The 23,012-nt window shown below is 39.4% G+C and overlaps 1 protein-coding gene across 11 annotated transcripts in view; it reads left to right on the forward strand.

Moving 5' to 3' along the window:
• EML5 (EMAP like 5) overlaps window positions 1-23,012 on the forward strand; it is a 171,413-nt gene that overhangs the window by 118,861 nt on the left and 29,540 nt on the right. For 10 of the 11 annotated variants that reach the window (XM_062181691.1, XM_062181692.1, XM_062181693.1 and 7 more), the window contains 8 exons: window positions 6,963-7,115; window positions 7,809-7,940; window positions 9,805-9,893; window positions 12,414-12,590; window positions 15,330-15,531; window positions 16,177-16,303; window positions 18,200-18,214; window positions 22,378-22,456. In XM_062181691.1, the coding sequence (XP_062037675.1) occupies window positions 6,963-7,115; window positions 7,809-7,940; window positions 9,805-9,893; window positions 12,414-12,590; window positions 15,330-15,531; window positions 16,177-16,303; window positions 18,200-18,214; window positions 22,378-22,456 (974 nt within the window). The remainder of the gene's footprint in view (window positions 1-6,962; window positions 7,116-7,808; window positions 7,941-9,804; window positions 9,894-12,413; window positions 12,591-15,329; window positions 15,532-16,176; window positions 16,304-18,199; window positions 18,215-22,377; window positions 22,457-23,012) is intronic. The other variant, XM_062181694.1, reaches the window with a different exon arrangement.

Genomic DNA, 23,012 nt, shown 5'->3' on the forward strand with positions numbered 1-23,012 from the left:
AATCCTGTGTGTCCATGGGTGGTGGTGCTAGTAGTCGCTTTATGGGCAGGGAATGCAAAATCAAAATTCATGTCTGTTCCAATGAATATGAATCTTTGCCCCTCCATAACAGAAGAGGGCCAGTGTAATCAGCATGGCACCAGGGGACTGACTATATCGTCTTCCTGGGGAATGGCTCTATAGCAGAGATTCCCTTGGTCTTTGCTGTTAATAGATTAGACATTCAGCGACAGTGGTAGAAAAATCAGGCATGGTAAGAAGAAGTCCATATTTTTTAGCCCAGGTGTAGACTCTGTCCTTACCACACTGGGCCCACTGAACAAGTATTAGTTGGCTAGAAAGAGTGACTGCCGTCCTTAGAGCATATCGTTTTGTCCATCTGCTTATAGAGACCCTCCTCTTTAGTGGATGTCTTTGTTGAATGTCCCTTAGGATGTAAAAATCTTCACAGCCTATGCCCTTTCTGAGAGTTTCATCCACAACCGTTTTCCAGGTTTGCTTGTCTCTAATCTTCCACTTCTGTTTCTTCTAAGTCTTAATCATTCATCCAAACTCTTAGCAGCTAAAAGTGAATCAGCATAAATCTGTACATAGGATCATCTCTCACTGCAAAGTAGAGAACCAAATATATTGCTTGAAGTGCTGCCCATTGGGAGGTTCTGCCTTCACTACTGTCCTTTGGGGTCACCTCTGAATAGACCTATAGTACTTTCAGGTGTGTGCCAGTATATGGTATAGAAACTTAAGTCTGGCTCAATCTTTACTTCCTCAGTGAACTCTGAAGAACACCTATGAAGCCATAGGTATAGATCTATGAAAGAGGAATGGGATTTTCAACAAAAATTGTTGAAGGATTTTGAGCAACCTGTTCATGCAAATTGCTTGAAACTTCCAAGTGTCCAAGTCTGGCCTTTTATGTACCATTTCCACTTAATATATTGCTGTTATATACCCAATCTATGGATTGGTTGAATATATAACTTCTAGTTCACTGTAGGAAGCCTAGGGCATATAATCACCAGATATGCCATGGTTCCACTTTGACTCTTTAACAAGACCTAGTAGCAAGCCAGAAGCTACTTCTCAAAGGGAAAATAATTATCTGTAAGGGAAGGCATGGTTTTGCTCTGCAATCGTATACTTCCTTGGTATGATTCTCCTTGGGTGGCTTTCCAGAGACTCTGTACAGCATCCCCATTTACCACAAACACCTCCAGTATCGTTAGACTTGCGGCATCATACCCCAAGTGGAAGAGCAGCTTCTTTCGTTTTGTTCCACGCTGGAAACTGGAATCCTTATAAGTGACTTGGTCTCTGGGTAAAAGCAGCTCACTAACTGTGATGTAGGTTGTTTCCATAAGGAAAACCAGTGTTTTGCTTTTTTGTTTGTTTGTGTGAGGTGATGGGAGGTGCAGCAACTTGTCTTTCACCTTAGAGGGAATATCTTGACATACTGCAGTTTTTTGGACATCCAAAAACTTCACTGAGGTGGCAGGTCTCCAAGTTTTTGTGGGGATTATCTGCTACTCTCTTGATTCACATATCTTACTAAGACATCTAAAATACTTGTTACTTCCTGCTCCCCAGATCCATTCAGCTTAATGTCATCAATATAGTGGACCATTGAGATGTTTTGTGGAATGTCAAGACGATCAGGATCTCTGTGGACTATATTATGACAGAGAACAGGAGAGTTGAAATAGCCCTGAGGCAAAGCTTTGAAGGTGTACTCAGGTACAAGCCAGGTAAAATAAAACTGCTTCTGGTGGCCCTTACAAATTGATATGGAGAAAAATGCATTAGCCAAGGCAGTAGCTGCATACCAAATGCTAGAGGTGTGTTAATTTTGTTCTGGCAAAGATAATACATCTTAGAAAACCACTTAACTGAAGTCACTCTGATTAAATTATTATGTGCAGTTATTATCTAAAATGTATCTGATTTCAGTATAGATTCAACAGGCAAGTTTATAATGTGGTAAATATTCCTAGCCCTGCATATTGCAAGTTTTTGGTGGTGGTACTGATATTTGCAATGCTCAGGCCTGAGATCTATTTGAAGTTTATTTATTTTTTTTTTTTATTTGAAAGATGGATCAATGTTCCATCTGCTGAATCACTCTCACAAATGCCTACAACAGCTGGGACTGGGCCAGGCAAAAACCAGAAGCCAGGACTCCATCCAGCTCTCCTACATGAGTAGCAGAGAACCAACTACTTAAGTCGGTTCCGCTGCTTCCCAGGGTATGCATTAGAAGGAAGCTGGGTCAGAAGTGGAAACAGGGCTTCAATATGGGTTGTAGATAGCCCAAGCTGTGGCTTAACCCACTGCACCAAGCACCCACCGAGGCTTGAGGTTTTGCTTCTAGTTTATTGTCTAGTAGGGAGAGTAATTTCCAGGAGTTTATGCTTAGTAGTTCTTATCATAATTACCCTTATTCTGTGAATTATTGAGCCAATGTGGCGAACTCTACTAGTTACCAAGTATTCCTGTTCAGAAATTAGGTAGAGTCCACTTACCACCTGGGCTCAAGGCTCCTTCTCCTACAGGATCACTGTAAGTTCCCCTTTTGACTGGTAGATAATACTAGCACTTTGTTTCCAAGAACTGTATCATTACTAGCCTATGCCTAATAACCCCAAATGTTTGTAAGTTTCCTTTTCTTAATTTAGTCATTCCCATAACTGACCACAGATGCCTTAAAGGAAGATAAATACATTATATATTTGTGGCACTGTTTACAAGACCCCCTCAATGGGACCTTGCTTTTCTTCCTTCAGTTAAGAGCTCTGAATATAAAAATTGGCTTAGATCTGAAAATTGATTGAGAATCTGTGATTCTCCATTGTGGTCATTTAAATCAGGTATTTAGCCACTATGCTTTGGGATTTTCTATTATTTAAATCAAATATTCATATACAGCCTGGGGGCCAGCGTTGTGGCATAGCAGGTTAAGCTGCCATCTGCAATTCCAGCATCCCACATGGGCACCAGTTTGAGTCCTGGCTGCTCTACTTCTGATCCAGCTCCCTGTTAATGTGCCTGGGAAAGCAGTGGAGGATGGCCCAAGTGGGAGACCTGGAAAAAGTTTCTGGATTCTGGCTTCAACCAACCCAACCCTGGCCATTGTAGCCATTTGGAGAGTGAACAATGGATGAAGATCTCTCTGTCTCCCTCTGTCTCTCCCTCTCTCTCTGTAACTCTCTCAAATAAATAAAAATATATCCTTAAAAAGGCCTAGATCACTTCTTGGCCTTTTGGCTAAGGTTAAGTGTAAAAAAAAAAAAAAATCTAGAGTGTGCATATTTATTTCATTCCTGTAAAAACATGATCAATTAGCCACCAACAAAAATACCCACACGTCACAATATTCTGATTATCAGTATATTGCTGCCACTCTTTTCTGTAAAAGCGGCTACCTTATCTTTGGTGGTTACATGCTGCTGCCTGGCATCTGCTTCACCAGGATTCCTTTTTGACTCAGGGAGCCCATATCAATGATCATGTCTCTTATGGTCTCTGATGGTCATCCCTGACCTTGAGAACAATCAGAGCTTTGCATACGGTCCTGTATTTCTCAGTGCATCAGTGAAGGGACTATTTTCTAGACTTTCTTGTAGGATGTAATTAATGTGTAGCTATGTGGGTTGCATATGAAAAATCTACTCCAATATCTTTATGGCACCATACTTTTAGATTCCTTCTTCTATGTCAGGAGTCAGCGCATGGATCAAATTCAGCCCGCCTTCTGATTTTGTAAATAAAGTTTTATTGGAACAGCTGGGTTCATTCATTTATGTATTCTCTAGGAATTCTTTCCCACTACAATAACAAGGTTTTGTTGTGGCAGAGACCATGTGGCCCACAAAGCTGAAAATATTTACTACCTAGTCCTTTTACAAAGTTTGCTAATCTCTACCCCACAATAAGCTGCAATTTCACCCAAGTTGGGATCTAATGACAGCCAAGGTGTAGCTGTGATGGTTCCTCAGAAAAATGAGCATCCCCTGGCAAGGCAACTATTGCAGAAGTTCAGGACCTCTCGGATGAAGGGAAAGCAAGCTGTTTGCCCTCCCAAGTGAGACTCAGAATAACATAGAAGTTTGAGATTCTCAGCCTTGTCTAACCAGATATTCCCGTCCCAAGTTTCAGAGTTTTCATTCAGTGCTCTTTCATATTAAAATATGTAAAGTGTCCAGTTGAATTAACATTATAAATTTGCAGCCTACAGAATTAAATTTGTCCTTAATTTTTGGTGCCTGTATAAAGTCAGACTTTTTAGACTTATTGTGGAAAGTTCCTCTGCACAGATCATGACTCATGCTGAGAGTGTAAGGACCTGAGCTTGTTACTTTCTTGAAAGTGCTCCATGGTCTCAGTGGAATCTATTGCACTGCACAGTCCTTGGAGTCATCATTATTGTAATAGTCAAGGGCAGCCGCCTCTTGGGATCCCGAAGGACTTACTTCTGCTGACACTTTATCACAATCAGTGGCATGAGACTACTTGGTTACTAGTGATGCCAGTGTATACCTTGGATGACTAGCATCCTATTTGCCTTTGGCAAGGGTTCAGCATTGTGTTTAAGTCCAAAGGCATAACTAAAACCGAATCCAAAAATCTTATCTTTGGTGATCTGTCTCCTGGGACTATTTCAGTTCCAATTCTTCTCAGGAAACACAAAACCACCCCAGTAATTTGAATGGGGAAAATTTCATGTTAAGTGTTAACTAATAAAAGATAGTTGACTACTGTAAGTGTGAAAGAGGATTTGAGGGGCATAGAAGTAGCAGCATCAGAAAGCGCTGCTACTCTAGGACTGGTGGATAGAGAACAAAGAGTGCGGACTTCAAGGGTAGATCCTTCCCCTCCACCCCATACTGACATTAACATCTCTTCAGAAGACGGTGTGGGTGCCACAGAAACACACAACCTTCCAGTGGTAAAGAAATTTACTGGGGGGCTTGGGCCATAGCTGATAGACTAAATCCTCTGCTGAGGTACAGGGAAACTGCTGCCCACTCCCCAGCTCCCCATTGAGCTGCTGGCTGCAGCACACCAGTAGTAGGCAGAAAAGTCCCTTCCTTCTCCCTTACCTTGCAGTGTCCCTCCACTAGCTCTGTTGGCCACAATCAGGTCAGCTGGCAAAGGAAGACTTTCTATAGGGCCCAGCTTAGGTATCACATAGCTGGAAAATAAGGGTGGATTTGGAGCTGAGAGGCTCCAAATAAGTGAATAAGCTCTTATCCAGTTTCATGGCTGTAACCACCGTCTATATCGCACTGTCTCCCGTATTTAAATGTCTAGCCTGTTCTCCCTTGTGCTCCAGAGAATTATTACTGAATCAAGCTGGCTCTTTCATGCCTTCAATTGAATTTCTCATAAAGATCCTTAACTTAAGGAATACAGAACCAAGCACCTGTACTTCATTTAGTTTTTCCCATCTCAATAAAGGGCATCATTGTTCGAGCAAAAACATAACCTAGACATTTATCTTTTTCTCTTACCGCATGGCTAGTTGCTCATAGTCCTGCCAGCTCTATCTTAGAAATATATTCAAATCCCATCACTTTGCAGTACTTCCATTGCTGCCACCATGCTCCAAGTCATCATCATCTCTTGAATCTCAAATCTCAGAAATAACCCTAGATTTATTTATTACCAATGTATGACAGATTATTAAATTTCTACTTGTTCTGTAGCTTTTCATTCTTCTTTTTCTTCTTCTTATTGAAAAGCAGAGTTAGAGAGAAATAGAGCTTCCATCTGCTGATTCACTCCCCAAATGGTTGCAATGGCCAGGAGCCAGGCTTCATCCAGGTCTCCCAGGTGGGTGGCAGGGAGCCAAGCACTTGTACCATCTTCCATTGCTTTTCCCAGGCGCATTAGGAGGGGCCTGGATCCAAAGTGGAGCATCTGGGACTTGAACCCATTACACCACAACACTGACCCCAGCTTTTCATTCTTTAACAGCTACACTCCATCTCTCCTCATCAGATTTTATATAAAATAGCAAAAGCCGTAGAGTTTTTGAATATGCTTGTTGCTTCTCTTGCTGTGAGAGTAAGCCTATATTTGTGTTATTTGTATTTACCCTTATTTTTAAAATAATTGGTAATAACATCATTAGTAATAAAGTTAATGATATTAATATCACTTCTTCATGTGTGGTTTTTAAACTTATACAGATCTTCCTAGCTAAAACTAATAATTGCCTGTTATCAGATTTTTTAAAAATACTTTAAAGCAGTCTTATGAAGGCCTAATTTTCTCAAATTTCTGGTTTATTGGCTAGAAACTATTAAGGTAGCCCCCCAAAACAACCTCAAAAAATTTAGACATGTCATTGGCTTTTGGTATTAGTTAAAATCTTATTATTTTAGGGTAAATATCAGTAATAGTATTATATTCATAAGCCGTTTTTTTTTTAATTCTTAGAATTCCATGCCACTGAAATATAGAATTCAATAGAAAACTTCATTTGCATCTCCTGACTCCAATTTTTAAAATTAATTTATTTGAAAGGCAGAGTTACAGAGAGAGACACACTGAGAGAGACAGAGACAGAGGGAGACAGATCTTCTCTACACTGGTTCACTCCCCTAATGGCTGGGGCTGGGCCAGGCTGAAGCCAGGAACCTGGAATGCCATCTGGGTCTCCCATGTGGTATCAGGGACCTAAGTACTTGTCCCTCTACTGCTGCTTTCCCTGGTGCATGAGTGGGGAGCTGGATCCAAAGTGGAGTAGTTGCTACTGGAACCGATGCTCTTGTGGGAATGCAGATTGCAGGCAGCAGCTTGGCCTGCTGCACCACGACGCCAAGCCCCTTTTGACTCCCTTTTTATGTTGAGTTGAGGCCATAATAAATACAGGCATCTTCTTTGAAATTAAAAATTCTTTAACCATGTTTTAACTTTTTTTTAATTAAAAAAATGCCTGATACATACTGTTTCTCTTTCAGGTGGGAGATGTTGCTGTTTTTCTCCTGACGGTAAAGCTTTAGCTGTAGGTCTCAATGATGGAAGTTTCTTAATGGCAAATGCAGACACTCTAGAGGATCTTGTATCTTTTCACCACAGAAGAGATATTATTTCAGATATTCGATTTTCACCCGGTAAGATTCCATTGAAATTATATTTGATTTTTAACTTTGGTCTGGCAGTGAGTAACTGTATTAATGTGTAATTTATTTTATTTTACTTTTTTATTCAGAAGAGACGGTGTGGTGAGAGGAAAAAGGCATGTTTAGATTAGTGCAGATGTCTGCTTTAGTTTCAATTCTGTCACCAAGTTTTCTTTGACTTGGGCCGAGGCATTTCTCAGTCTCAGTCTCCTTGTTTATAATATAAAAAGGATTGGAAGACTATTTTCATTCTGTTCTTCATGCATTTGAAATTGCATTAATTTCTCCCCATCAATTTCCAAGTATCCGTTATTAAATTCAAAGTCTAATGTAATATAGGAATCACTAACATTGAAGCAAAAATTTACCTATGTGGTTTAGTTCCATTTTTTCCCCAAACCTGAAGGGCTTGGAAGAGGTTAAATACAAAGTGTATAAAAATTATATATTTTTTAACATTTGCCCTCCACTGAACTAATTTGTTAGCTAAAAACTTGCTTCATTTGTAAAATTATAATATACTTGAAAAATATGTCCTTTTGTGGTTTGACAAATCTGTCTTGTTATGACCTGTAAAATATCTAAGATACCTCCAAAAAATGTTAAGAAAATTAACCATAGTTGCAGTATGTAAAAAATATTTCCAAAGGTAGGAAATGTCAAGCAAATATGTTTTTTTTATAGGGTCTGGGAAATATCTAGCTGTAGCATCCCATGACAGCTTTATAGATATATACAATGTAATGAGTAGTAAGCGAGTTGGAATCTGCAAAGGAGCTACCAGTTATATAACCCATATCGACTGGGATGTTGGAGGTAAGACTTTTAACTTAATATTTACTATGAGCTGCATTTGATTTAGTGTAGCTGCTTTAAGAACTAGAAAAATTATTTAACAGTTGGGTTGAAAAAGTGGTGAAATTTTATTCTTCAAATTAGTTTATACCACTTCATTTTACATCTGTACTTGAACACTATAGAGCTTAGGATTTTCAGTATTTTACCTACTGTCATTCAAATTTGTAAAGTAATTTAAATATACCAAAAATAATTGTAGTCATGATAGCATCCTGGTTTTAGTCAGATACATTTAACATAAATAGTAACTTCAAATTTGGAGACTAGAAATGTTCATGAGGATTTTAAAGTCATTTTCCCTATCATTTGATATAAAATATATTCCCTAAAAATAGTCAGAATTGTATAACATAAGGAATTTGAATATCTTTGTTGTTTTTGCAGAGTGTGTGTCATACAATGTTTAATAAATAATATTTAAATACTTCCTTTTAAAGGATTTTATTGTTTCACCTATTTAAACATATATATCTAATAGTGTAAATTAATGTTTTTCCAACTATTATTAAACAGAATACTTACATTGATGTTTTTAAAAGATTTATTTAGTTTGAAAGAGTTATAGAGAGGGAGGGAGAGACAAGGAGAGAAATATTCCATCTTTTGGTTCATTTCCCAAATGGCTACAACAGCCAGCACTGAGCCAGGCCGAAGCCAGGAGCTTCATCGAGGTCTGCCACGAAGGTAGGAGGTACCCAAACAATTAGGCCATCTTCTGCTGCTTTTCTCAGGCCATTAGCAGGGAGCTAGATCAGAAGTGAAGCAGCCAGGACAGGAACCTGCACCCATATGGGATGCAGGGATCATGAGTGGCAGTGTTACCCACTATGCTATAATGCCAGCCCTAAACTGACTTTTAAGAAATATTCCAACATTTGTTTCTAGGTTTAAAAAAGTATATGAATAACAAAATAAATATTTTTTTAATTTACATCTGTACACAAAAATTAAACCAGAGGCAGGTGTTGTGGTGCAGCAGATTAAGTTGCCACTTGGGACACCCACATCCCATGTCAGAGTGCCAGTTGAATCCTGGCTATTCTGCCTCCAGTCCAACTCCCTGCTAATGTACCTGGGAAGCAGAAGATGATGGTTCAAGTACTTGAGTCCTTGCCACATATGTAGGAAACCCAGATGGAGTTCTCAGCTCCTGGGCTGACCTAATCCAACCCAGCTGTTGAAGGCATTTGGGGAGTAAACCAGGAGATGATCTCTCTCTGGCACTTTGCTTTTCAAATAAAATCTTTTTTTAAAAATGAGGCCATTTATGAGTTTATTACACAGTTGTATGGAGATTAAGAAAATCAAATGTTTGGGGGCCGGCACTGTGGCACAGTAGATTAAGCCACTATCTGAAATGCCAGCTTCCCATATGATCTCCGGTTTGAGTCCCAGCTGTTCCACTTCCAATCCAGCTCTCTGCTAATGTGCCTGGGAAAGCAGCAGAGGATGGTTCAAGTGCTTGGGTCTGTGCATCTACGTGGGAAACCTGGAAGACGTTCCTAGCTCCTGGTTTTGGCCTGGCCCAGCCCTGGCTGTTGGGGCCACTTGGGGAGTGAACCACTGGATGGAAGATCTGTCTATCTCTGTTTCTCTTTTTTTCCCTCTCTTTCTGTAATTCTTACTTATAAATAAATAAATCTTAAAAAAAGAAAATGTTCTTAATACATATTGATTGCAGAGGAAAATGATTTTTATATTTATACTTAATTTTTCATGTAAAATTTATTTTCCCCATAAAAGTTCTAATAATAGTATATGTTTTTATATATTTTTCATATATATGTAGGTATTTTCTGTTTGTTTTTGTTTTTTTTTTAAGGAAAGCTTCTACAGGTTAATACTGGTGCTAAAGAACAGATATTCTTTGAAGCTCCCAGAGGGAAAAAACAAAACATCCCCAGTGTGGAGGTAGGAAGATAGTGGTGCTTGTAGTGTTGTTTGTATGAGTAAGATCAATTGGAAAACTGATGCCTACTTTGCATCATTTAGTTACAAGTGAATGCTTGTTCTCAAATTATTCGAATTATGGATATTCTTTGAGTTTATTTTACTGAGCCAGAATACCTAGATGAGTAAAGGAAGAAACTGTGTTTTCAGAAAAGGAATAAATCACTTGTATTTCTAACTGTGCTCCAACTACTTTCCTTAAATATGAGGAGCAAGCAATAAGAGAACATATATAATATCTAAGATGGGAGTACTGCATGCTTGACACATCCTTTGGAAATCCATTTGCTTAACATGCTTGTTGACAGATTGCTATTTAAAAAAAAATAGCAACAGGCCAGCCTGTGGCACAGTGGGTGAAGCTGCTGCAACCCCAGCATCTCTTGTGCTGTTTTGAGTGCTGGCTGCCCCACTTCTGATCCAGCTCCCTGCTAATGCGCCTGGGAAAGCAGTGTAAAATGGCCCAGGTACTTGGGCTCCTTCCACCCATGTGGGAGATCCAGATGGAGTTCCTGGCTCCTTATCTGTCTCTCTCACTCTCTTTGAGAGAGTGGGGGAGGATGGTGTGGGAAGTATCATCATACCCTTAAAACTGTTTGAAATACATAAATCTGTTCCCTTTATGTAATTTTTAAAAAATATTTATTTTATTTGAAAGACAGAGTTACAGAGAGAGGTAGAGACAGAGAGAGAGGTCTTCCATCTGCTGGTTCACTCCCTAGATGGCCGCAACTGCCGGAGCTGCATCGATCCGAAGCCAAGAGCCAGAAGACTCTTCCAGGTCTTCCGCATGGGTGTAGGGGCCCAAGGACCTGGGCTATTTTCTACTGCTTTCCCAGGCCATAGCAGAGAGCTGGATTGGAAATGGAGCAGCCGGGACTAGAACTGGCACCATATGGGATGCCGGCGCTTCAGGCCAGGGCTTTAACCCTCTGCGCCACAGTTCCAGCCCCAAATTTTTTTTAAAAAGATAAAAAATCAGGCCGGCGCCATGGCTTAACAGGCTAATCCTCCGCTTTGCGGCGCTGGCACACCAGGTTCTAGTCCCGGTTGGGGCTCTGGATTCTATCCCGGTTGCCCCTCTTTCAGGCCGGCTCTCTGCTATGGCCTGGGAAGGCAGTGGAGGATGGCCCAAGTCCTTGGGCCCTGCACCTGCATGGGAGACCGGGAGAAGTGCTGGTTTTAAGGGTATGATGATACTTCCCACACCATCCTCCCCCACTCTCTCAAAGAGAGTGAGAGAGACAGATAAGGAGCCAGGAACTCCATCTGGATCTCCCACATGGGTGGAAGGAGCCCAAGTACCTGGGCCATTTTACACTGCTTTCCCAGGCGCATTAGCAGGGAGCTGGATCAGAAGTGGGGCAGCCAGCACTCAAAACAGCACAAGAGATGCTGGGGTTGCAGCAGCTTCACCCACTGTGCCACAGGCTGGCCTGTTGCTATTTTTTTTTAAATAGCAATCTGTCAACAAGCATGTTAAGCAAATGGATTTCCAAAGGATGTGTCAAGCAGCACGTTGCGCCGGCCGCAGTGGCCATTGGAGGGTGAACCAACAGCAAAAGGAAGACCTTTCTCTCTCTCTCTCTCTCTCTCACTGTCCACTCTGCCTCTCAAAAAATAAATAAATAAATAAATAAAAAATCAACAAGAAAACAAAAATTGTATTCAAGAAGCCAATGTTTGACATAGAGGTTAAATTACTGCTGGGGACACCCACATCCCTTATCAGAGTCCCTGGGTTCAAGTCCCAGCTCTACTGCTTCTCTTCAAATGCTGGTGACAGCTGAGGCTGGGCCAGGCCAAAGCCAGGAGTCCAGAACCCAAGCTGATCTCCCACGTGGATGGCAGGGACCCAACTGCTTGAGTTGTCACCTGCTGCTTCCCAAGCTGCACATTGGCACGAAGCTGGATTGGAAGCAGAAGACCTGGGTCTCACACCAAACACTCTGATGTGGGATGCAAGCCTCCAAATGGTGTTCTAACTGCTGTGCCAAGTGCCTGTCCCTCTGCAGTTTTCTGCCTGACAATATTAGCCAGGTTTGTTGACATGGCCTACAAAGTAAGACTCAACAAATTTAGCATGAAAGTAGCTTATTAAAGGAAAAGGCTCTAAGTAAAAATTTTAAAATATGTAGTACTAATCATTAGTTGGAATACATGCTTATAATGCAAGTAGAAGTTTAGACATAGGATGCAAGAATATTTCTTGTTCTAGGAGCAAAAATGGTCTTACTTGTTATTTCTGTATGTGAACACCTAATGGATATATAAGCATATTCTGAATAATGTTATGTTACATTTTTTCTTCAGGAACTAATAGACAGGGAAGCTACAAAATTAAGAAAATTAATAGCTTAACTTTTTCATTAAAACTTTAATTTTCTTGTGATGTATAGTTACAAAGACAGTAGTTCAGAGTTGGGTTAATAATTTTTTATATTTAGATATTATAAACTTAAAGCCTTTTCCCTTTTTTAGGTAGAAAAGATCAGTTGGGCATCATGGACCAGTGTGCTTGGTTTATGCTGTGAGGGGATTTGGCCAGTGACTGGCGAAGTCACAGACGTAACTGCCTCCTGCCTCACCAGTGACAGAGTGGTCCTGGCCACTGGTGATGATCTGGGATTTGTCAAGTTATTTAGATATCCGGCGAAAGTATGTGTTTTTCTTTAACTTTTCTAATGACCATAGTTATGAAAATGGTTAAGGTAATGCTGTTTCATGGTTTTTTATTGTCACAATGTGAATTGTACACATGTAATACGTATGTAACAAGAAATGTTCAGTGTGATATTTCCTGTTCGTGGCATCATATTTATAGCTTTTATCTAAAAGAACTATTATAATTTATGATCCCAGGCCTTAAGTTATGTATTACACTGTACAATGTTTTCCAATGCAGAATAATGTACATATTTCTTTAAAGGAATCATTCCTTTTATTCTAATAATAACTCTAGTAATTTTACCATTACTTTGATTAAATATGTACCATTAACAGTAAATATAAGCTCTTTATGGTTATAATTTTTGGGTTAAGTTTTTTAAAAAGATTTGTTTGAAAGGTGGAGTGACAGAGACAGCTAAAGAGAGAGAGAGAGAGAGAGAGAGAGAGATTGATTTTCCATCCATTGGTTCACTCCCCAAGTGCTTACAAACAACCAAGGCTAAGCTGTACAAGCCTAGTGCCAGGAGCCAGCAAACACATGTGGGTGGCAAGGACTCAGCTGCTTGAGCCATCATTGTTTCCTTCCCAGGTGCTTTAACAGGAAGCTAAGTAGTGGAACTCAAACCCCATACTCTGATATCAAATACAGACATCCCAAGCAGCAGCTGAATCTGCTGTGCTACAATGCCCATAAGTTTAAAATGCTTTAACCAATTAAATACAAAATACTTAAAACACCTATAAGATGAAGATAAACAGCATTGATTTATGTGGTGGATGATTTTTTTAAACCAAACTCTGCAGATACCCAAGCTATGTTCTGTGTAACTATTCATTTTTTAAGTCAGTTCCCTCTATTCAAACTACTGCGAAGTATTAAACTTGTGCTTTGCAAAAAAATAAAATTCTTGCAACAAGTCCAGAAGTGTTTATTCTTAATTGTCAGAAATTAAGTTACATATTATAATCCAGCACCAACATAAGCAAAAACATAAATTTGAAATAGGGCATTGAAATCATGATATAGTTGTATTAAGTAATTGCTCATATTAAGATTTTTAGATCACCATTGAAATGAAAATTTAGGTGTAAAACTTATCATAGAGAACTTAGACACTCTACAGGCCACTGTTTTTTATATATATATATATATATATATGTACATATATATATATATATATAAAAGAGTGGTAGAACCCTACTTGATAAAAAGGTGTTCCATTAAAATACTTATTCAGAAACTTCACTTCCAACATTCTAGATGGTGTGAATCTCTTAGGAATATGTTTTAGATTATTGGTCTATAGAAGAACCACACAATCTTAGAGAAACAACCTTTTTACAGTGCTTTGATGACAGATCCCCCTACCTACCTTTTACTGAGTCTTTATTCTCAGAGAATTCACCAGTTTTGCTATTCACAAGGTTTTATTATCTAAGACATCTCTTATTTTAACACCCTTGAAAAGATCGCAACTTGGGGCCGGCGCCGTGGCTCACTTGGTTAATCCTCCGCCTGCGGCGCCAGCATCCCATATGGGTGCCGGTTCTAGTCCTGGTTGCTCCTCTTCCAGTCCAGCTCTCTGCTGTGGCCCGGGAGTGAGTGGAGGATGGCCCAAGTGCTTGGGCCCTGCACCTGCATGGGAGACTAGGAGGAAGCACCTGGCTCCTGGCTTCGGATTGGCGCAGTGCCGGCCATAGCGGCCATTTGGGGGGTGAACCAACGGAAGGAAGACCTTTCTCTCTCTCTATGTCTATAACTATCTGTCAAATAAATAAAAAAAGAAAGAAAAGATTGCGACTTAAAACCTGCTGATACAAATTGATCTGAAATTTAGTTTGTATTGCTAATATTCTAGATTTAAGTTACCAGTGCCTGTAACTTGGATTTTCTTGATATTTAAATAAAAATACATACACATATAATGAACAAAAGCAAAAATGAATTAAGATGAAAAATATATATACATAAATATAGTGGAACTGGTGTTGTGGCACACAAGTAAAGCTGCTGTTGGAGACGCCCACATCCTGTATGAGAGTGCCAATTTGAGTCTTAACTCCTCTGCTTCCAGTTCAGCTTCCTGCTAATATGCCTGGGAAGGCAGCAGATGATGGCCCAAGTACTTGGGTTCCTGCACCTAGATCTGGATAGAGTTCCTGGCTCCTGGCTTCCGTATGGCCCAGCCCTGGCAGTTTTGGGCATTGGGGAGTGAACCAGCAGATGGAAGATTTCTCTGGCTCTTTCTCCCTCTCTCTCTCTGTCACTCTACTTTTCAAATAAATAAATAAATATTTAAATACACATGATTAATAATTGCTTTTGTTTCTGTAGAGACATTTTTATCCTTTCTTACCTTTTGTGTTTTATGTGGTATTTTTTGCATGAAAAGGATTTTGTTAGCACAGATTCCAGAAGGAAGCTTGGTAAATCTAAGGGACAAACATTTTTATGCCTTTGATGCAGAAGAATACCACTTGGTTTCCAAAGGAGTTGTGCCAGTGATAATAACGATGTGTGAAACTACTGGTTTTATCCTGTCCTCATCAGGTTTTAGAATTTGTATTTTTTATTCTTAAGAATTTCTGTGTGTTCTCATTTTTTGTATGTTGCACTTTGGAATGACTTTTATACTAAGAAACAAAAAGTTAAAAATTATAATTAACAATGTGTCAAATAATGAAATTTCTCAGAAAGAATGTTTGAATTTTTTTTTTCATCTTTAGGGAAAATTTGGAAAGTTTAAGAGATATATGGCCCATAGTACGCATGTCACAAATGTTCGCTGGACTTACGATGACAGCATGTTGGTTACCCTAGGAGGTGCAGATATGTCTTTAATGGTATGGACGAATGAAATGGAAGGCTATCGAGAAAAAAGGTCTTGTGATAGTGAAGAATCCGATATTGATTCTGAAGAAGATGGGGGTATGTCATTTAAAAATATTTTAACAAAAATGTTTAGAAATATTTAGAAACATAGAAGAAATTAGCACAAGTGAATTAAAGCTGAAAAAATTAAAACAGATAATAATGTTTAGATGATGTGCTGTTAGTGTTCTCGGTCTGTTTAACACTGAAATTTGTTTTGTTGCTCAAAAGTAACAGCCTGGCATATAATGATTTATATATTCTTCATCTATAAATGTAAGACAGTTGTGTTTTAAATGAATTTTATATAGCCCAACTTCATATTTTAAAATCATTATTTTTCCTAATATAATAATACCAATACAATTTGCGATAAAAATAAACACAGCACATATAATTTAACTATTCAAAGTTAATCACTCCACATTTGTGATATATCGTAAGGTGAATATGCTTTTAAGGAATCTTATTTTTAAGAAAAATGGTATTATGTTGAGCTTATTTTTGTAATCTGCTACTTGGTAATGCTTTGAAAACATCAGTACATAACATTAAATAATTAATATTTTTGCTGGGTACATATCATTTCATAATTTGGTTATAACACAACTTATTTCAAATTGTTAAACATCCTTTTTCTAATATATAAGATCATAACTGATCTCAGTTATCAAGTAAAGAATAACTTATGTTTTATGTTAGGCTATGACAGTGATGTTACAAGGGAGAATGAAATCAGTTATACCATCAGAGCCTTATCAACAAACATTCGCCCAATGTTTGGAACCAAGCCTCATTTGCAGCAAAAAGAGCCTTCAATTGATGAGAGGTAACAGTCGAGTTTAAAATTAGAGGAAGAAAGGATACTGATCTTAAAAGTTGAATTTACTGTTTAACCAAATGGGTTTTTGCAGAAACTCAATAAAAGTAACATTCTTGCTTTATACACTGCCCAGCATCTCTCAAAAAAATGTTTGTCCTGAAATATTTTTTGGAGGTACCACTGTCTTTGCAAGTACTTTAGGAAATTATATATATATATATATATATATACACACACACACACATATACACATACATACACACACACGTATATAATACACATAAAGTGAGTATGATTATTTTTTAAAATATTTTTTATTTATTTGTTTGAGAGTTAGAGTTACAGACAGTGATAGGGAGAGAGAGAGATCTTCCATCTGCTGGTTCACTCCCAAATTGGACACAACAGCCAGAGCTGCACCAATCCGAAGCCAGGAGCCATATGCTTCTTCCGGGTCTCACATGTGGGTGCAGGGGCCCAAGCACTTGGGCCATCCTCCACTGCCTTCCCAGGCCACAGCAGGGAGCTGGATTGGAAGAGGAGCAGCCAGGACTAGAACCGGCGCCCATATGGGATGCTGGCACCGCAGGCAGAGGATTAACCTACTGCGCCACAGCGCTGGCCCCTATTTGTAGCTTTTGTAAATAAATTTGTTGGTGTTGGAGGAAATAATAAAAATTGAATCCCATGCCCAGTACTTTTTAGGAAGCATTGAACAGAGGTAGGACTTGTCCTTCCATGTACCCTAAATCAAATACAGATCATCATTATTTCAGAAATTTTCCAAATACCAGGGAGTAACAGACTTCAGAAACGAAGATATTTTAAGAAATGATAAAGGAAAATTATCCAGAAACAGCAGCAAGCAACAGAGGGGCGGGAGGTGAGAACAGTTTCGGCTCCTGGCTAACGCAGACCCCGGAGGCAGCTGGACCCAGTGCTCAGTTCCTGGCTTCAGTCTCAGTCCAGCTTTTACTGTTGTAGGCATTTGAAGAGTGACCAGTGGATAGGATTAATTCTGTCTCTCCCCCTTTCTCTGCATATTAAAAAAGAAAAATCGTAAAACAGGCTTCCGCTGCAGGGCTGACGGCTGACGGTGGCCTTGTGTTCCGCCCTGCCTGTGTGGGATGCCTGCAGCTCTCAATGGCCCTGCCCTCTGGCCTCTGTGGCTGCTGCTCTCAGCACCTTCTGGGTGAGGGGGACAGCTCGCGGAGCACCTGCAACCATGGCGACCAGGCCCCCAGGCCTCACATGCAGCAACAGCGGAGCCTCTGAGTATGCTGGCTGCCACCTGGGCTGAGGTGCGGGGCCCTGCCCAGTGGGTTGTACCCCTCAACCTAGGAGGCCTGCGGGGCTAGCCCGGCACTCACAGAACTCTGAACCCTGAGCAGCCTGGAGGCAGGGAGGCCTCAGGCTCCACCAGGGAAGGTCCTGCCCGTGGGGTGAGGCTGTGGGTCTCCTCATCACTGACTTCTCTGTGGACCTGAATAAAGCCAAGGCTTTCTTCCCTTGGGAAAAAATGTCATAAAACAAAATGGCTTTTTAAAAGTTCTTGCCAAATATCCACTTCAAAGTAAAATGTTTCTGATGATGATAATTACTGTTTCTGGTTTATACTTTTGTGGGGTTTTTTTTCCTAAATGATTTCAATAATATTTTCCTTTCTTAAGTGTTTTTGTAGTAAATCTTATGCATCTAAAATAGTTGATTTTGTCAAGCAAATTTTCAATATTTTAATAATAAAAGTATTTAAAACAATGTAATATAAATTTTAGATGTTTTTATGTTTCTTAGAATTCTGTTGATATCTTGCCTTTATTATATCTACTAAACTACTGTATTTTATTCACTATCAATTTTCATTTGTGTTTTTCTACTTTTTTCCCTTTATTCCTTCCAAAGGCAGGGAGTAGTAAGGTAAGTGTTTTATTGAAGAAAATAGTTTATTGAAAAATTTACTGTTTATTCCATTTTGATCTGTATCATACTTCAAGATATTGATTTTCCCTATAAAATATATTTGTTGAGAAAAAAAATTCATTAGAAAATGAAATAGAGCAAATCTAATAGTTGCATTTTTAGGTACAATATGTGATTGTTATTATTAGTCTTTCTTACAATAATTTCATTTTACAAATAACTTCACAAGCAAGCATGGTTTAGTTTTATTTAAATTTTATTTAAGTTTCAGAGGTTCATAAAACAAACTTAACCACACATATTCATCAATGTGGTTAAGATTATTCTATTTATAAACCCATTAGCTTCACTTAATGTGTATTTTATCCATTCATGTAAAAGCATTAAAATATGATAACTATGGTACTGTATGTTTAATAAAATGACGTGTGTAAGGATTCTTTGGGGTACTTTTTTTTAAAAAAAAAAGGTTTGTTTGTTTGAAAGGCAGAGGCAGAGAGAGAGGCGGGGGGGTCTTCCATCCTCTGGTTCACTCCCCAGATGGCCCCAATGGCCAGAGCTGTGCCAATCTTAATCCAGGAGCCAGGAGCTTCCTGTGGGTCTCCCATATGGGTGCAAGGGCCCAAGGACTTGGGCCAGTTCTCCACTGCCTTCCCAGGCCGCAGCAGAGAGCTGGATCAGAAGTGGAGCAGCCAGGACTCATGGGATGCCAGCACCACAGGCGACAGCTTCACCTGCTACGCTACAGCGCCAGCCCTGGGGTACTTCTATTGCTCCCTTTAGTGATAAGAAAATGTCTTCAGAGATGCAAAAATGTCTAGTCATTTTTAGAAGTAAAAAATGTAGCAACAGGAAAGTACTGGGAGATTGTACAGAAATAAAGTAGACTTGAGACCAGATCATGCAGAAATTCAGATTTTAGGCCTCCTTTAATATATTTGACAGCCAGCAGGAATTATCTGTTTTCAGCAGGGTGATGTGTCCAAAGTTGAATCTAGAGTGTGATACAACCTCTCAAAAGGCCCACGTGATCTTATACAATTTTCACAGAATTAGAGCATACAGACCTAGCCTCCCATCTGGAGTAGCTTATTCAGTGTTGTTCTCTCCATTAAAGGAGACCTCGACAGCTTATAGTGGTCAGAAGAACACACAGGGTGAAGGAAGGTTGGGAGGCCACTTTGTATAAAGAATAATTAATTGTTCTGGGAATCATTTGTTTCAAAACAAGAAAACTAAGTGGAGATACACTTGTTGTCTTGGATGTGAGCCCCTTTTCATGATTCCCCTGTCATAGGCAGTATTCAGGCAGTTTAGATGAGCAGTTATCATTGGTGCTATAAAGGGATGTTCTAGACAGGTAAAGAAAGTTCCCGGTCAGGGCCGGTGTCTTGGCGCAATAGGTTAATCCTCTGCCTGTAGCGCCAGCATCCCATATGGGCGCCGGTTCTAGTCCCGGCTGCTTCTCTTCCAATCCAGCTCTCTGCTGTGGCCTGGGAAGGCAGTGGAGGATGGCCCAAGTGCTTGGGCCCCTGCACCCACATGGGAGACCTGGAAGAAGCACCTGGCTCCTGGCTTCGGTCTGGCCGTTGTGGCCATTTGGGGAGTGAACCAACGGACGAAAGACCTTTCTCTCTGTCTCTCCCTATCACTGTCTAACTCTAGCTCTCAAATAAATAAAAATCTTAAAAAAAAAAAAGTTCCTGGTTTATTGGGGGTGGGGATGGGGGTGAATGAAATGACTTCAGTGATCCCTTCCAGTCCTGTTTCAGTCATTATGCTATTGAGGGAAATAAAGCAAAAAAAGTTACTCCATGCTGGTAAATGGCTAGCTAAAGTCTCAAATGTAGCATGGTCCTGATGACTCATTTTGCCTGCTTCCATGGGCTAACTTTGGAACTCTCCTGGCTTAGAATAGGAAGAGGTTAGCCTCTGTAGCCAGTTTCCTGAAAGCAGCTCTATTAAAAACAAAGATAAGGGGGCCAGTGCTGTGGTTCAGTGGGTTAAAGCCACGGCCTGCAGCACCAGCATCCCATGTGGGTACTGGTTCAAGTCCCAGTGGCTCCACTTCTGATCCAGCTCCCTGCTAATGGGCCTGCAAAAGCAGCAGAAGATGGCCTGAGTCCCTGGGCCCCTGCACGCATGTGGGAGACCTGGAAGAGGCTCCTGGCTCCTGGCTTCGGCCTGGCCCAGCCCCAGCCCCAATCGACGTGGTCATTTCGGGAGTGAACCAGCAGATGGAAGTCCTCTCTCTGTTTCTCCCTCTCTCTCTCTCTCTCTGTAACCCTAGCTTTCAAATAAATCAATCTAAAAAAAGAAAAAATATATATTTTGTAGAAAAGTGAGGAATGGCTAGGTTTAAAGTTTAGAACATAGAATATGTTGAATACTCTCTTATTGGCACTTTTTTAACCTTCTGATTCCTCTGCCATTAGTGGAGTAATGTAAACCTTTTCTTATATGTGATAATGAGCTAAAAACAATAGGATTTAATTATGTGCAGTGTAGTCTATCTGCATTAAACTTATAAAATATTTATTGTAGTAATTATTTTACTGTTTTAAATTCAAATTTGTGTTATGATCTTTTCCCTTTTTTATCTGCTGCTGAAAAGAGGTTCCAGGTAATCCTCTCTTTACTGTGCTTAGCAAGCCCTAATTTTGTGTTTTTCAGCTCTCATATTTACCATTAAAGAGCTACATTAGTTGGTGTTCTTTATTCCTCTTCATAGATACTCTTTTTTTTCCCTTTGAAATTAGTATTCATGTAATAAATAGCATCTTAATTGTTGGACTTACCCTGTATAAGTACCTGCTTTACTAAAACTTTATCCATCCAACTTATATAGTTTTAGAAGTATAATTTTAAGTAATAATATACCTCATATATATGATCTTTATAAAAATTAAAATATGCTTGTATATGGGATTATATAAATAAAAATTATATTTGTACATTCAAAAAGTATATGAAGAAGATTTAAACCAAAAATTTCTGTGATAATTTGAAAAGCTGTTTTTGTAATTTTGATGAGGCCATTAACTTTTTATGACAGTATTGTGTATTCTACATGCTGCTTCATATTCATAAAAATGTACATTTGTTTTATATTACATGTTCAACATATGGTATTTTTAATTGTATAACTTGGTAATCATTTTTGAAATACACATATATTTATCCCTTTAATTTTATGAGTTATTCATAAATGTTGGAATTTTTTTCCACAGTAAAGCTAATTTGTATCACCTCTTGATTTAGTTGTTACAAATTAAATATTAACTTAAAATTTGGAGAAGTGTTGATGCATGATTGACTTAGATTCAGTGTTTGGTTATTAAATATTTGGATAAAGATTATTTGAGATAAATATGATAAGCTAAGCTGTTTTAAATTAAAAGCTTTTAGAGAAGAGTCTGTCATTTAACTGATTTAAATGCATGCCTGTTGAGACATTAGAAATTGACCTTGAACAGAGAAGGTGGGGCTAGATATGAGAGCTACTATATAGATAAAGTTGATAAATACTTAGTAAATAGTGAGAATAGGGCAAGAGGAGGAGTCTAAGCCGATGGTAATAGTAATTACATTTTACAGAGTAAGATTTGCAGGGCATTGTGACTGTAAAGTGACAGTGATGCCATTAACCAGTTAGACCTCAGGAAGTGGAGATGGTGAAGGGCATGGCAGCATAGCTGACAAGTACAGTTTGAGCTCAAATATGACTTACGTTGCCAATAGTATAGAAATGTCATAGAAAAATTATCATAATTCACCTTTCTGAAGAATCTATGTCTTATCTGCTGGCACAAGATGCTGTTAGATGCTGTAGAGAACAATCCAGGCTTTGTTGGAAATACACCCATCCATACATTTTTGCATATGTTAAACTGACATTTTTATGTCTGTTTATAAACAGTCTGCTTTTTGCTACTATATTATTTACACAATGAAACAAACACCAAAGAAATTAAAATGAATAAAAGATCCAATATTTTCTTCCTACTTTCGTGCATTCAGAACTATCAAGATGTGCAGGGCACAGTCCATCGGCCTGGGTTCCTTTCTGAAAGGGTGTGACAGACGCCTCTCAAGGGCAGGTGAGGAATTCTCAGTGAAGGCCCCAAGTGATTCTGCCTTTTCCCACTTCTCTACTACAGGCCACCGGTGAGCAGGGCCCCACCTCAGCCAGAGAAACTCCAGACAAACAATGTTGGCAAGAAAAAGAGACCCATAGAGGTAGGGAAACTTACTTATCAGTATTACTAAGTACCCACAAGTCCTTGTAAAACATCCAAGTCTTCTCATTTTTCTTAAATATGTGTATTCAATAACCTTTTTTACTAGGTTGTTTCTTATATCTGAGTTTTGTATTGATACCCTGTTTGTCTTTTTTTTTTTTTTAAGAATTATTTATTTATTTATTTGAAAGTCAGAATTACACAGAGAGAGGAGGAGGGGCAGAGAGAGAGGTCTTCCATCCGCTGGTTCACTCCCCAGATGGCCACAATGGCCAGAGCTGTGCCGATCCGGAGCCAGGAGCCAGGAGCTTCCTCCAGGTCTCCCGCATGGGTGTAGGGGACCAAGGACTTGGGCCATCTTCTACTGCTTTCCCAGGCCACAGCAGAGAGCAGGATCAGAAGTGGAGCAGCTGGAACTCAAACCAGCATCCATATGGGACACTGGCACTGCAGGTGGCAGCTTTACCCGCTACGCCACAGCGCGAACCCCATGTTTGGTTTTTTTTAAAATGAGTCTTTGCTTAAGTTTTCCATGAATAATACCCTTAATTGAA

Source organism: Lepus europaeus, chromosome 22 (assembly GCF_033115175.1).
Source record: "Lepus europaeus isolate LE1 chromosome 22, mLepTim1.pri, whole genome shotgun sequence".
Classification (NCBI taxonomy): Eukaryota; Metazoa; Chordata; class Mammalia; order Lagomorpha; family Leporidae; genus Lepus; species Lepus europaeus.